The 14929-nt window shown below is 32.8% G+C and overlaps 1 protein-coding gene across 1 annotated transcript in view; it reads right to left on the reverse strand.

Moving 5' to 3' along the window:
• The window catches only part of EPC2 (enhancer of polycomb homolog 2), a 183503-nt gene that overhangs the window by 26414 nt on the left and 142160 nt on the right, over nt 1-14929 (reverse strand). Inside the window, 2 exon segments of the mRNA XM_043995732.1 lie at nt 9721-9912; nt 14060-14192. Coding sequence (XP_043851667.1) covers nt 9721-9912; nt 14060-14192 — 325 coding nt within the window.

Raw genomic sequence — 14929 nt, forward strand, 5'->3', positions numbered from 1 at the left:
TACCCCACACCTAGAAATCTCCCCTCAACTTCTATCCTTTTGTCCTCCTTCATACAAGCACAAATATAAAGGAGCTTTCACTAAGACTCCTGGACATAATTTTCTTGTAAAACTTTTCAGGAACAAGAGCAGAACAAAGAGAAAGTGATGTTAGGAGGACCTATAAGGTGGTATAAGAGCAAGAACACAATTTTGGGTGCTAGTTCCAGTTCTTACAATAACAAATTTTATAAAATTGGGACCCATGTTAAATCAAAACACTTTAAACCAGATTTATTACTAATTGTTATTTAACTTTGGGTGATTCACTGTCCTTAGAATCTCAAAAGGTTGCCATTACCAGAAGCCAGTGAGTAGTGCTACCATATCAGAATGAATTTGTAATGAGAAAGATTAAGAGAAATTATGTGAGTAAATGCAGTTAAGCTGAAGTAATGATTCTGAGATACATTAAGTATAAAAGTATCAGCATACTAAGCAACAGCCATGTACTATCCAGCCCTGTATTCTTATCTAACAAGACAAAGGGATGTTTGGGAAGGACTTGGCCTAAGTGGTAAACAGTTACAGATGTACTTAAACTGAGATGTTTTTCAGATTTTCTAGTTCATTATGAATCTACCATTCACAAATTTATCTAACACTTCTTTAATTCATATAGCTAGGCTGAAATATACAAATTATATCTTAAAAATTCATTTATTAAGTTGGTTATTTGCATAATGAAATGTATTTTCCTATATAAACAAATTATATGCAATTGTTAAATTTCTATGCTAACCCAACTAAACTTATTTAATCCATTGTGGTACTGTGCTGTAGGTCTGTCACGATGTTTCTATGGGTAAATGGGTTTAGCATTTCAGTTTGATGTTTTGGGTGACACTTGCTCACTACAGCCCTTGCAAGTATAAAGTCCATTTTTATATTTCAAGCTAACTTCCAGGAAGGAATATTAGTAGCAGAGAAAAAGTCAATAGACCTGCTACCAAGAAGGTAAGGAAATGAATATCAGTCAGGTGCTGTCCAAAAAACCACACCTGATAATCTCTGGCCTGCAAGGTTGGTAATTAACTACTTTGCTATGTCAGAATTTTTGTAGCAGTGAATTACTGGTATTACCCAGTCAAATGAATTTACTTCAAAATAATGATGGATCTGTAATTTCACTAGCATAAGGAAATATTAGATGAGGATCCTTCTACCAAACCATTGTGATTTATAGTTTTAAAGGTTTACGTAGGGTTAAGTTATTTGCCCAGGATCTCATAGCCAGGGTCTTGAAGCCAGATCCACTACTTCATGCTATTATATGTAAAACACTGAATATAATTATGCAGAAGCAGTGTAAAATGTACTTTACATAAAGAATTAAATGTGAAAAAATTATCAGCAGGGTTTAGCAGACTGGAAATTCATTATGAAACAAGTTATAACACAGCAGGGGGAAAAAGGCTATCTTGGTTGCATCAAGAGGTAGCATGTCTTACAATGAGTGCTCTGACAGTTCCATTGTACTCCAGATTGGATCAAATGAAACAGTGTTTTTAAAAAGCACTTAGTACAATGCCTGGCACAAAGTAGGTGCTTAATAAATGCTTATTTCCTCATTCCCTTCCTTTTCTCTGACCTAGTCAGACTTCATTAGTATTGTCTTCAATTCCGAGCATCACATATTAGACAAAGCATAAAAACAGAAGAAGGTAACTAGAACAGTGAGGTAAATGAGGACCATGGCATAATAAAACTGTTTCAAGGACCTAGAAAGAACACTTAAGCAGATGTCATGATATGAAGTGTTGTTACGTGAAAGAGGGATTATTGGACTTGTTTTTTGTGAACCCAGAAAACAGTTTGCTATGCAGAGACACAAATGATGGCTTGATGTAAAGAAGAAACTTGATTACAGTGTTTGTAAAAAACAAACAAACAAAAAACAGAACAGGCAGCTTCCGAAGGTAATGGAATATGCTTCCCTGCAAATCTTTTTAAATTTAAAATCCATTTTTTTGATTAAAAAAAATTTTTTTTTAAATTTCTGAACTTAAAAACCACCTTCCCCACTCCTCTGCCCTGCAAAGGCATTTTCATATGCACAGAACAACAAAAAAAGAGGTCTGTTATACAAAACTGTGGACCTATTTCTTATTGTTTGCTTTTATTATATGTAATAAATTCAATACTTTGCTTTCAAAACCATGTTGGCCTGTTTGTGCTTCCTTCTGAACTGCCTTCTGTTCTTTTCTGTATATGTAAAATGTTTCATTAGTTCTCTCTTGCTTTCTTTTATTTTTAGTCAATATTACTCTTTTCTATTGACTGTCCCCATTTAAAAGGGGGCACCATTCTTTAAACTGGCATAATCAACTAAAACAAATTCATACCAGTCACATCCAAAAATGTATTTTTTTTTCTGTCTGCACCTTGGAGTACATCACTTCTATCAAGAGATGTATAACATGCTTCATCATGGGTCCTATGGAGATGTGGTCAGTCACTGCTTTCATCACCGTTCTTAAGTCCCTTAAAAGTTGTTTTTCTGTATGATGTTACTGTATAAATTGTTTTTTTTTTGGTTCTGCTTACTTCATTCTGTATCAATTCATATTTTCTAGTATTCTCTGAAATTGTATCTTCTATCATTTTGTATGGCCCAATAATATTCCATTACATTCATATAGCATAATTGTTCAGCCATTCTCCAAGTGATGCATAATACCATCATTAGCTTCCAGTGCTTTGGGTTTTTGTTTTTGTTGGTTTCTTGCCCCTTTCTTCCTTTTAATCCCTCCTTCAGGATCAGGAAGTTTGTTTTGCTTGTAACTATTACCATCATGTTTGCATGTCACTATTATTTCCTGCTTATTAACCTCTCTTCTCCCTATCCCTTCTTATTTTCCTGTTGAGTTTGATGTATCTCTACATCAAACTCTGTGTTGAACCATCCTTTGTTTGATTCATAGAGCTCCTTCCAATAGTTCAAATAAATTTATTGTTTTAGGATTCTCTGGTCTCTTGTATTTCTATTTCAAGTTCCTAATCAGGCCAGGTCTTTTCGTCAGAAATGCTTCAAAGTCTTCTATTTCATATTAAAGGTCCATTCTTCCCTTATTGGATTATGCTTCACTTTGCAGGGTAAATTACTCTTGATTCTAAGCCTCTCCCTTTTACTCTTTTTCAAATATTGTCCTCTGAGATCTCCTCTTGTAGTTAGTATAAACTGCTAGGTCGTGTATGATCCTGACTGTGATGCCTTGGTACTTGAATGCTTCTTCCCAGAGACTTACAGTATTTTCTTTTTGATGTGGAAGCTTTGTATTTTGGCTACTGTGTTCCTGGGACTTTTCATTTTGGAGTTCCCCTCAGGAAGTGAGTGGTGAAAGGTTTTTACTTTGCACTCTAGGCAATTTTAATTTGATTTTTTAAAATAAAGTGTCCAGACTTTTAAAAAATATATATTTTTGGGAGATTCAATGATTCACAAATTATTTCTCCTTAATCTGTTTTCAACATTCATTTAAAAAAAAATATCATATGTTATGGTTTCCAATTTTTCAATCTTTTTATTTTGTTCTATTTCTTTTAGCTATTTTTTATAGTCTCCTTTTACATCATCTAGACTTCCTCTTATATATGCCTTCTAAGAGGCAGATCCATTTCTGATTATTACAAAGAATTTTTTATCAAAGGGAAAAAATGGGGAAAAGAAAAAATTCTGCAAAAGAGATCAATATACTTCAAAAATCTGAAATTGTATGCAATGTTTCACACTTGTCAGTTTTGCTGATTGTTTTTTCCCTTCCACTTTTCTTTTTAAAAAAGGATTCTTTGTGGTAAGAGATGGCTCTGTGGAAGGAGTAATAAAAAGGGAAAAGAGTAGAAGTATCTTCTCATATCTATTCTTCGGAAGTAAAGCTGGTTCTTTTATTATTCCGCAACATTCATTTTTGATGGTTTTGCAGCTGTTCCTTCCATTTACGTTGTTGTAATCTTTGAGAAAACCATTTTCCTGCTTCTGATTGCTTCACTTTATATCAGTTCACATCAGTCTTTCTATGCATATCTCCATATTGTTATTCATTTCTTACAGCATGACAACATTCCATTACATTCATATACCATAATTTGTTTATCCATTCCCCACTTGATGGGCATGTAATATAGTTTTCTTTTTTTGCTACTACAAAAAGTAATGCTATAAATGTTGGTGCATGTGGAGGGTTTTTTTTATTTGTTTGTTTTTGTTTTTTGTTGTGTTTTTTTTTTTTTTTGGTCAATGACTTCCTTGGGATTGTATATCCAGGGGTACAAACTTTGGGTCAGAGAATACAGACATTTTGGCCACTTTATTTGTAAAATTCCGAACTGCTTTATCCACTGAGAGCTCCACCAACACACCAGTATGTCCATCTTCCTATAAGCCCTCCCTCACTGATTATTCCCATCTTTTGTCAGCATTATCAATTTTCTGGTTATGAGGCAAAACCTGAAAAACTTGCATTTTTCTTATTACTAATGTCTTAAAGAATTCCTGAATATTGTTAATAGCTTGCAGTTCTTTTGCTTAGTTTAATAATATCTTTGATCATTTATCTAATGACATATGATCTTATTTCTATTAGTTGCTTCTATGTTTTAGATACCAAACCTTAATCAGAAATACTGATAACAAGGATTTCCCCCCAAAGTGAATAGCCTCCCTTCTTATCCTAGCTATATGCATTAATTCTGTTTGTGTCAAAGTTTTTCAATTTCATAGAATCAAAATGACCAATTGTATCTTTTTATAATTGTCTCTGTCACTTGTTTGGTTAAAAATTTATCTCCTACCCAAGGTGTGAAAGCTTATATTATCGATTTCTCTTCTAGTGATTTTAATGGTATGATTTTTAATATTCAGGTTGCATATCCATTTTGAATTTACTGTGGAATAAGTTGTAAGTTATTTGTTTAAGCCTAATTTCTTTCAAACTGCTTTCCAGTTTTCTAGCAGTTCTTCTCAAATAAGAAGTATCTTCCTAATTAACTGATGTTGGGGATGGTGGGGGGGGGGGGCGGCAATTGAACACTGGGTTAAGTTCCATTATTTCTGATTCTCATTTCTCTGATATTTTTCATTAATCCACTTTATTTTTTAAGCCAGCACTACTGCTACTTTCTACTATAGTTTAAAGTCTGAAAGTACTATTCTTTCTTCATTCCTACTTTTTTTTCCACTGACTCCCTTGATAGTATAGGTCTTCTGTTATTTCAAGTAAAATGTTATTGTTTTATCTATTCCAGTAAAGTATCCCTTCAGAGTTTTCATTGCTATAGCATTAATTCTGTAAATTAACTATGGTAATAGTAATTTTTATTATATTAGGTATTCCTTTAGGGTTTTTAAAGGATCCTTTTGTTATTGAATCTATAAAAGTATTGAGTATATTTTTGTAGAATAACTATCAAATATTTTATTTATTACATAGTTATTTTGAATGGGAATTTTTCTATTATTGCTTCTCAGACTTTGTTATTACATTAAAATACTGGGGTTTGTAGGTTGCAAGCTACAAAACAAGTAGCTTACAACTTTTGCTAAAACTATTAATTACTACTTCAGTTTCTTTGCTTATTCCTGAGGATTTTCAGAACATACTTTATACTGTCATGTGATCAATGAAAGAAAAGATAATCTTGTCTACTATTTGCCAATCTTTTTGCTTTTGATTTTTTCTCTTATTGCCACTGCTAGCATTTTTATAAAAATATCAAATAACAGTGGCGTAAAGGGGGATCAGTGTTTTGCTCCTGTATTAAGTAGAAAAGCTTCTAGCATGTAACTGTTGCATATGATATTTACTTTTGGCTTTAGATAAACTCTCATGTCATATACATAAAAAAGACCTCTCTGCTTTATAACATGTAAGATATTTAGAATAAATTAGCTTTTTTTCTCTTTTGGAAATTAATGCTGAATGATCCTTATATCCCCTTCTATAAATCCAACTTGGTCATAATGAATGATTTCTTGAAAAAATCACTACAGTTTATTTCAAAAGATTTTACTTAAAATTTTACGTATTAGATACTTATATTTGTCTCATAAAAAGGAGAATGATAATGCGCCGTCTTTCTCAATTTTTAGTATTGCTACCAAGCATTCTTTAAAAATGTGATATTACTCTCCCATAAATCCAACCCTCTTCCTTTCCCTCCCCTCCCCCCCTTTGGTAGTTCTTTTATGGCTGGTTCCATTTCCTTTTCTGAAATTGTATTATTTAAGAACTCTCTTTGGTATTCTTAGTTTGGGTGATCTATATTTGTGGGTATAATCCTCTCTTTTTTGGTATTCTTAGTTTTGTCATTTAACTGTACAGCAGGTTCTGCTCAATTTATTTCTCATGCTTCTGTTGGATTTTCACCTTGTTCAGTTTTTATTTTGTTGATTTGACTATTTTTGCCTTTAATCAGATTTACCAAAAGGTTTATCAATTTAGTTAATCTTTTTAAAGAAATACTTTTTTGTTTCAATTTATTTCTCCTTTAGTTTTCAAGATTTCTTCTTTTATGTGAATTCTGAGTTTATTTCTTGGGCTTCTGATTTTTAAAAAATGCATAATTGATTCACTAATGTTACCTTTTCTACTTTGCTTATGTATATTTTTATGCATATAATTTTCTTCTCAGCACTACTTTGGATTTTAGAATATCTTTATAGTATCAGAGTATAATATTCTTTTTTTTGGGGGGGTGGGTAATATTCTTTATAGTAGTCTGTAACTTCTTGTGTTACTCATCTCTTCAGCCTTAGTTCCCAAATTGGTGCTTTGGGTCAGGGCCTCGCTCTGTCCCCCCCCCCCGCCATGTTTTTGAGTATAAGTGGTAGACCCTACTTTATTTAATCTGGGTTACTGTACTGACCTCCAGTTCTTTAACGTAGTGAGTGATGTATTTTTAAGACCTTCCTTAGTACCTCAGGACACAGTGGCTAGGAACCTTGGGGCTCCTCAATGCCATTCCTAGTCCCTTCTAAGATCTCTATTATGGGGGGTGGAGGCCCTCTCCTCTGCCTCCAGATATAAAGCAGGGTACAGGATTTTCTGACCATTCTCTGTTGCTAAAGGAGGCTATCATCTTGTTTGCCTGCTCTGATGTTGGCTTTCCAAGCAGCTCCTTTTCCTATCTCCTGTGGGGTTCTCGGTAACATTTTGTGAAGTTCTAGGGAGGACGGAATCTGTTACTATAATATAATTGTTCGTTGTATTTCTTTATATATCTTTATTTTGGTCTGGTGAAATTTTTGGTCTGGTGCTGATTTTAATGAGACAGGTTATGTGGGGGGTAAGTTGGCAGCCATCCTAGCCATAAGTTCTTAAGTTCCGCTTCTCAGTTATTTTGTAAAAGGAATTCTTGGTCAGGTACAGGTTAGACTAGATGATCTCTGAGGTACCTTCCAATTCTGAGATCCTAGGATTTGTAGTGTTAGAAAGGAAAGGGTCTCTCATGTAAATGAGATGAATCACTAGCGGTTATTAGAAAGGATTTTTCTCCTATTAAGTTTTTTTGTATGTCTTGTGTTTTACTATATATGGCAGCTCTTGACATGGAAAGATACTAAGAAGGTTAGTCTTTGTATTTCCCTGGGGCATGACTGTGGAAAAATCATTTGTCCTTTTATTCTGGGCAAATAATCTAGGACTCTATATAAATAAGAGTTTAGGGGAACTGGCCAATGGTGAGGTAAATACAAGAGAACATATATTTGTATGAAACTTCCTATGTACCAAGGCATACCATGGGTATGCTAACTTAAGAAGTCTAAGTCTCAAACAAGAGGTCTAAACAAGGACAAATGCCCCCCCCCCCAATAGAATCAGGGATTTAAACTTAATGCTCCTAATTCCATGAATTTCAATCAGTGCTTTTGGTCAGGATCTCTCATGCCTTGGCCACTTTGGAGAAGAATGAAATTTCATAGTTTTTCTTTTACTTGTCTGTTCTTGAAGCATGCACACTGACCTTCTGAGGTTTTCTAACTATTATAAGTTTCATCTCTAACAGTGAAGAAATAGAAGATGGGGAAACAGATAAAAGCAAAAAAGAAAAGGTTATATGGGTGAAATGAAATTTGGTGAACAAATGTCCTTAAGCAAAATGTCCATACCTTTTTGTGATTTTAAAGGCTGTGGCCACAACCACTTCTCCAGTCTTTCCAAACTCATGAAAGTTAATTTTTATTTGTCTTCATATAATTCAAGCATCTTAATAAAATTTCATTGTATTTCTCTGACATAAAATTAAAACTATTAGAATAAACATTTCTAGAATGGACTTTCTTTTAGTTGATTACTCAAGAATATGGGTGAGGCTCCATTTTCTCATTGTAAAATGGAGTTGGACTAGATGGCCTCTGAGATCTATTCCAGTTTTAGATCTACCACCATATGAACTAAGAATGAAAGAAAAGGTCAAGACCACCTAAGTTTATTTTCTGGTTCTTGAAAAGTTACGTTTAAATCAGTATTTCATAAGTTAATTTATTTTAAATGTAATAGAATAATTATGTGCCATACAGTAATAAAAAAAATTTATTTTGTAATATGAAGAATCATTTAAAAATTTTTATGTTCTGAAGAATTTTTTTAACCTCAAAGAATCCCTAAGTTAAAATATCAAGATTATTATCTGTGTCAAAATCTGGCAGGCAAATTAATTTTGGCCAAAAATTCATTCTGTATTTTATTGGGAAGATATATAAGTCATTAAGCTTACTTAGCCTTTCAAAAACATTACAGTATGACTTCATTACAAAGAATCTCTCACCTCTTTCTACAGATATTACTATAAAGTTTTCCAGCATAATTCCAAAACTCTTAATTTGTCAGGTAATAAAGTATGGATATTCAGTGTGTTCACCACATGGTGTTCCACTAAACATAAACCTCTATTAAAAATGATCTTCCTTGCCACGGTTTATTAGCAGGGAAGGAGGAACCAGAGAAATAGTGGTCCATGTGCTAAATTTAGTATCCTCTAGTTCTGGATTGTTGGGTAAGGACTTTCATTCTTTCTATTAAGACTCTCTTTCTTTCACATTTTTAAGTCTAACAAGTGACTTAACAAGATCTAATAATTCCTGCCTTTTCTGTCTTACATTAACTGGAAAAAGGTAAATACGGTGAGTTAAATATAACAAGATTCTCAAGCATTAAAATCTTTTGAATTATTGTTTTATCAGTTGGTATGAATAAAAAATGAACTTCTCAAAAAACTGTAAAAAAGTTATGCTTCACCACTGTTAATGTGAATATATATATATTTTTTAAAAGTCAGACTATTTGAAGGTGGAAAAAGGTGAAATTAAGCATAAATGGAGCCCAAACATGTGAGCAGTGAAATTAATGCAAGGAAGAGGAACTTCTACCTAACTTAATTTAGTAGATACATTTTCTATAAAGTATTAATTTTTAAAGTATACTTTTTGAAATAGCACTTTTTACAATGAATAAAACCATCAAAACTTTTAGTGAATGAATTTTGCAATTGTACATTATGGTTGAAAGTTAAACAGTAAACAAAGGAAATGCTTTCTGTAAGTTCGATAGATGCTTCTTTTATCCAAGAATCTGAATAACAATTTTTGACTGAGTTAGAGGTTTTCTACTTGTGCCAACTAGAAATTACAATAATGTTGACATCAGTGACTAGATCTTTTAAAATAAAGTGTAAATTAAGTACCTGTGGGAATTCATCCTCATCTGAGCTGTGGAAGTCATACTGTTTAATATCACTCTTATTGATCACAGGTAATGTCTCAGTAGTGGGCTGCTGAGGAGTTATCAAAGTCTCTGCTTTTGGCTTCTTTGGGTACTTCTTCTTTTGACGAACAACATCAGGTGCCTCTTCTTTTAAAGATGAATGATGAGGGTGCTGTTTGTTATAATTTTGCCCAAGATGAAAGGGAAAATGAAAATATTTTATAATTCAAAGAACCTAAGCTGCTCTATGAAAACCAAAAGTTTTATTTAGAAGCTATTTTATTTATTGTTTTGAATATGGACATGTCAGGAATCATTCTACTGTCATCTACTTCAAAGTATTTTATTTCACATTAGCTACAATAAAAATCGATCAAGGGACATGAATTTATGTTTTATTGATAATAAACTAAAATTAATAGTGTGACTTTGGGGATTATTCAAATGTTTACAATTCAAACACTACAAAAATAGTTGTATTAACTTTCTTTTTTCTTTCATTATGATATATAGGCAATGCATAATGATAAATTTTTAGTTCATATTATAAATAATTAGTTCAATTCAATTTATAAATCATTTGTATGCCTGTTTAGTAACTTGATTTATTTGGGAGCAATTGTTAAAAAATAAGGTTGATTAATTTAAATGAAAATAAAGTTTCATTATTTAAAATATATTAATACTCTTAGTCATCTTCAAATGCAAACAATATACACAATCTTAAGCTGATGGCGAATTATAAACATGGAAAGGTGACAGACACTATAATTGCTTTGGAACCAAAGACATTTCATATTATGAAAATCAACTTAGTAAAACATAATGGTAATGAGAAGCAACAACAGAATAAGAAAAACAGTATCTAAGAAACTACTTATATATAAAGGTCTATAATGTGACAAAGAAGTTGATATACTTTCAAGTAATTAAATTTGATGGGCTAGACACACCAACCGATGTGGTATATATGAAAGAACTGGAAATCATTACTACCAGCTACATCAATCTAAACAATAAAAACACTGATTACAAATGAATACATACATACTTGCAAGATTTGGCATCTAACTCTACACTTATTCAGGCTTAAAGTCTTACATAAAGAAGATGAAGAGTTTGACAGTCAACACACGAAAAAATATTTGGTTCTGATGGTAATTTTTGAATTAAACAATTGAACTTTTAAATGCCCCTTTCAGATTTACAAAAAGCTGTGGACAACTCAAGTTCTAAATGATGGGCAAGCATTGTACGAGATGCTATCAATCAGTAACCAACAAACATTTATGAAGTACCTACTATGTTCCAGGCCCTGTTAGAAGTGCTGCCTCAATGGAGGCATATGTTAATGAGATCATACTTCTAGCAAAGTGACCACTCTCATTACCCTAGGGTAACTATTAAGCCATGTTGGTTGGACTATGAAGAATGCAGATTTATTGCATGATTTGCACTAATGCTAGTCCAAAAGCCAAATCTGTTGCACTGGCAAATGTTCTCTATTTATAGATAATTTAAAAGTCATTCTGCTTGGAGACGAGGAAATGTACTACATGAGTTCTACTTGAGATCTGTTAGTTTATCATGCTATGATAGCCAGTAAAATATTTTACTCTTAGTAGTGAAATAAATTATAGACTGCTTCCTTCACTGACAGAAAAAGCAAAAGAAGAAATTTAATGATTAACAGAATTTTAAATGACAATTTTAAACACTCTAAAATTATATCAATTATTTATTACCAAAAATTTAAATGTTTTCTATAATTTACTTTCTGTAAAAGAACTCTTAGTGACATGCCCTGCTTTTAAAAAGAGTTAAAGCGGGGCAGCTAGGTGGCACAGTGGATGGAGCACCGGCCCTGGATTCAGGAGTACCTGAGTTCAGATCCGGCCTCAGACACTTAACACTTACTAGCTGTGTGACCCTGGGCAAGTCACTTAAACCCAATTGCCTGACTAAAAAAAAAATAAAATAAAATAAAAATAAAAATAGTTAAAGCATACTCTTGAGGTTTATACAATTTTGGATACACATTAAAATTGAGTTGGAAGAAGAAAGTATCTCTAAAAGATAGGTAGGAAACTAAAGATGAAAAATCGTTTGCATGTGTGTTTGTGTGTGTATGTATGAGGGTATCATCATCTTACCTTTACATTCTTCCTTGATAAAAATAAAAGTTAAAGAACTATTAGCATAAAATATTTTGTTTCTAATATTCTGAAGAGAAATATTCTAAGGCAAGAAAAAGGCTTTACTTTCCTATAGTGGAAATACAACATGAAGAGTACTACCAAAAATCTAGTACTCATGGACACATAATACAAAGAGAAATAATGTGGCATGGTGAATAGCAATTAAATGACGTGGGATTTAATTCCAGTTTGGGACAAGTCACTTAACTTTTCTAAGCCTCAGTTGAGTCATCTATTAAATGAGGATACTGAACTAGAATTAGCTATAAGAGCCCTTCCAGTACTAAGATACTATATAATCTAAATTTAGTAGCTCCCTTTTTTTAAAGTAGGCAGTATCTAAAATTCAGCTTCAATAAAGTCAAAATCTCCATCAATTTATGACTTGTGAACAGATTATTCCTGCTTCTTGTGGGGGGTGGGGTGGGGTGGGGTGGGGCAATGAGGGTTAAGTGACTTGCCCAGGGTCACACAGCTAGTAAGTGTCAAGTGTCTGAGGTTGGATTTGAACTCAGGTCCTCCTGACTCCAGGGCCGGTTCTCTATCCACTGCGCCACCTAGCTGCCCTGAACTGATTATTCTTAACAAATGCAGCTGAATGATCACTGACCAGGGATGGGAAAGGATTTAAGATTCAGGCATCCTTTCCAACACTAGAGTCCTATGATCATACACATTTTTATTTGTTAACTAAAACAAAGAGCACCTTTCCTCCATCTATCCATACACCTTGATCTTTTTCTTCTTAGTTAAAAAATTCTTTTTGGTCCTCACCCAAGGGAAGAGCACTCCTACTTGAAGCTGTAGTTGTCCTTTGGCTTTCAAAGCACCTCATAACCTAGTCTCTTCCTGTGTTTCCAGTCTTCTTATACCTTATCCATGCTCTGCCATGCCCTGACACTGGGATCCTTGCTTTTCCCTGTTGGACTGGGCATTGTCATTCACTGGTTGTCTCCCCAATGACTCTTACTGCCTGATTTCTACCTCCTGATTTCCCTGGCTTCCTTCAAGTCCCAGCTAAAATCTCTTCTTCTCCAAGAAACCTTTTCTTATCATCTTTAATTACACTACCTTCCTTCTGTTGATTATCTCCAATTTATCCTGTATGTAGCTTGTTTGTAAATAGTTGTTTGCATATCGTTTCCCTTCTATACAGAATGTGATGGTGAGGACTGTCTTTTGGCTTTTAAAAAAATCCTGTGTTTCACATAGTGCCTGGCATGTAGTAGGTGCTTAATAAATGCTCTTTATCTTGAATTGGCTTTATTGTTTTGTCATACACTTCAGAAACGCACCCACAACAAATGAAGGTTTACTATATGGCATTTCTAAAATAGATAACTAATATTTGAAAAATATAAATGTTATTTTCAACAAGTTTAGAAACAATCAATTCCTAGGGTTTTGCTAGAACCAAAGAATGGAGCTAATCTTAATTCCAAATATTCTTCAGGTCACATAAAGGGTTAGTAATTCAGTTTCTGAAACCCTAATATCATTTCTATGGTCAAATGAAGTATTTTATGTATTTGAGTAAATACTGGGCTTTAAAAAAAAATTTTAAAGCTCCTCTAAGAGAGTCAATCAATCAACAAGTATTTATTGAGTACCTAATATGCACCAGCACTGTGCTAATTGAATATAAATAACAACAAATAAAATGAATCCATAACCCAATCCTAATACACTTTGAATGGTACCACACACCTAAGTAAGCAATGAATAAATATAACCAATGAGGCTTAATGTGGGAAAGGAACTTTGAAGTTCAATTAGTCCAATCTCTTTGCTTTACCAATGAGAAAACTGAGGCACAGAGAGGTTAAGTGACTTGCCTAAAGTCATACAGCCTAAATAGAAGAAAAATGGTGACGATAATAATAATAAATAGCCTACATAGAAAAAATTTTAAATTTTGATGTCCATCTCTTAAAATCTGCCACCATTAACAAAGGACACTGCAAAGGAGAATGTTTATAAACACATTACAGTTACTTTAAAGGATACATAAAAAACTCAAGTTATTTTTTTTTTATTTATACTTACAGACTTAAGTACTGCAATCAACACTTACTTGACTGGTCAAAAAAATCAGATGTAATTCTCTTCAAAAGTATTTACCTTAGTTTTACATTCTTGGACTTTGTGATGATTTCCATTATGAAGAGTTGCTGAAGTGGCATATATTTCCTTTTCTGGTCTATTAATTTTCACTTCATTAAGGATTTCACCACCATAGTCTCCCAAATGATATCTTTAAAATATGACAAAAAGGAATGCTATATATTGTAAACAAACATGAGTTCAATGGAACCTCAGTGGGCCAGAACCAACCAAATATATCAAAGAATGTCTTCTTTGTATCCCACTTTTAGGGCAAAAGAAAATAACTTCATATTGGAGATTTAGTAAAAAATAAAACATTTTTCATGGCATCATCAATATACATACAGCCAACTTCTAAACCTTCTACACTTTACATGGAAAAGTATTATTCAGAATGTTCCCCCTCAGGTACTGAGATCATCATTTATCAATTAAGAAGAATACTAAAGCAGAAAATATATCTTAGAAACAGTTTCATCTAGTAAAGCTGAAATAGAAGCCTGTTCTGCTTACCCAATCAACTATAAAATGAAACTACAACTTAATTCCTCTTAAATTCTGGTTGACTTTTTATTTTATGAATACTGACCATATTATAAAAATATTATACAGTATCACAAAAAAACTTCACTTCAAGTTTAAGTTTATTTTGATTTTTATGAAAACAAAGATCCACAAATGTAAATCTTTTTAAAAAATACACAATATTTTATAATTTTAAACAATATTTATACTTAGCAAAGTGTTACTCTAATGCTACACCACAGCATAGTTAACTTTGGTTCATGAAATCTATGACAGTGGAATACAAACTGTGAAAGGTTTTACCAAGTATAGTAATGGGTTATATTAGTTTAATTTTCTAAGAAGCAGCCTAGTTAATTT

Source organism: Dromiciops gliroides, chromosome 3 (assembly GCF_019393635.1).
Source record: "Dromiciops gliroides isolate mDroGli1 chromosome 3, mDroGli1.pri, whole genome shotgun sequence".
Lineage (NCBI taxonomy): Eukaryota > Metazoa > Chordata > Mammalia > Microbiotheria > Microbiotheriidae > Dromiciops > Dromiciops gliroides.